A 1444-nucleotide genomic window follows, 5' to 3' on the forward strand; every position below is an offset into this window, starting at 1 on the left:
TGTGTGGGGGGGGGGGTGGGGCATGCCGGCACGAGAGGAGGTGGTTGCTACCTGTGCGAGCATCTGGGAGGCGGTGGCAGGGGATGATTGCACAGGAGCGTGGGCCCGGAGGAGAGAGCAAGCTTCTTTCTGCCATTTAGAATCATAGAATAGACTCATAGAATCACTTTGCTTGGAAAAGATCTTTAAGATCGAGTCCAACCTTTAACCTAACCCTGCCATCCCACCACTAAACCCTGTCCCTAAGCACCTCATCCATCCTTCTTTTAAATTTCACAAGAGCTCTCTTAGCTTGTACAGGTAGGAAGGTGTTTGGGGGCTCAGGTCAGGCCTTTACCTGCTCTCTGTCCTCCTCTCCTTCATCCCCCCTCCCCTTCTCTGCCCCCACCTTGCAGCTATCAGGTACTTCATCCCCAGCTTCGGTGGCAAGTCCTACCTGGCCTTCAAGATGATGAAGGCGTACCACACCGTGCGCATCGCCATGGAGTTCAGGACCGTGGAGCTCAGCGGGCTGCTGCTCTACAACGGGCAGAACCACGGCAAGGACTTCATTTCCCTGGCGCTGGTTGGCGGCTTCGTGGAGCTCAGGTGGGTGTCCTCCCCCTCCTCGTGCGGCGTGGAGCAAGCGGAGCAGCCGCTCTTGCCAGAATGGTCCCTGCAGAACACCAGGAGGACGCTGGGCTCGACCTTGCAGGCTAAGAAACAGTAGCACCAAATGGACAAGAAGAGGAGCTTTTTTTTTTCCCCAGTGTAATAGGGATTAGTAATAAGGGGACTCATTCCCCGTGGTGCTTTTCAGCAGAGTTAATTCACTTAGTTCAGTTTGAGTTTTGAAAAGCTAAAAGGTGTGGGAGGTTGATTTTTTGAGCAAGTGAGAGGGTTGGGGTTTTTTTTTGGCACTGCTTTTGTACTGGAAAAAAAAAAATGCAGGCGAGGGGAAAGAATGGGAGAAGGGCCCCAGAAATCTGAGCTGCAATGATTTTCCCAGTTCCAAAAGTCACGGGTGCAGAACGAGGTGAGGTGGCAGGCAGACCTCTGGAGGCTGGAGAGTTTGGACAGGTCCTCAGGCAGGCAGCCCCCATGTCCAGCGGGGATGGCTGGATGCTCCTGGTCCAGAGCCGGGGAGGGACAGGGGCTCACGAGCGCGCCCAGCTTCTCCCTGGGTGACAGCAGCCCCCGTGCCATGGCGCAGATGTTGCCTCTCCGCAGGGTGGCACAGACAGAGGCCTCCCCCCCTCTTCTGCTCCAGGTTTAACACCGGTTCCGGCACGGGCATCATCACCAGCAAGGTGCGCGTCGAGCCTGGCAAGTGGCACCAGTTAGTGGTGAACCGCAACCGCCGCAGCGGCACGCTGTCGGTCGATGGGGAGCCCCACGTCAGCGGCGAGAGCCCCCCGGGCACCGACGGGCTCAACCTCGACACCGACCTGTTCATCGGGGGAGC

General features: G+C 57.3%; 1 protein-coding gene across 1 annotated transcript in view; it reads left to right on the plus strand.

Annotated features, from left to right (window-relative positions):
- AGRN (agrin) overlaps positions 1 to 1444 on the plus strand; it is a 162893-nt gene that overhangs the window by 131951 nt on the left and 29498 nt on the right. Inside the window, exon 25 of the mRNA XM_009646786.2 lies at positions 1250 to 1442. Within this exon, the coding sequence (XP_009645081.1) occupies positions 1250 to 1442 (193 nt within the window). The remainder of the gene's footprint in view (positions 1 to 1249; positions 1443 to 1444) is intronic.

The sequence above is a fragment of the Egretta garzetta genome, unplaced genomic scaffold (genome assembly GCF_000687185.1).
Source record: "Egretta garzetta isolate BGI_Z169 unplaced genomic scaffold, ASM68718v1 scaffold29, whole genome shotgun sequence".
Lineage (NCBI taxonomy): Eukaryota > Metazoa > Chordata > Aves > Pelecaniformes > Ardeidae > Egretta > Egretta garzetta.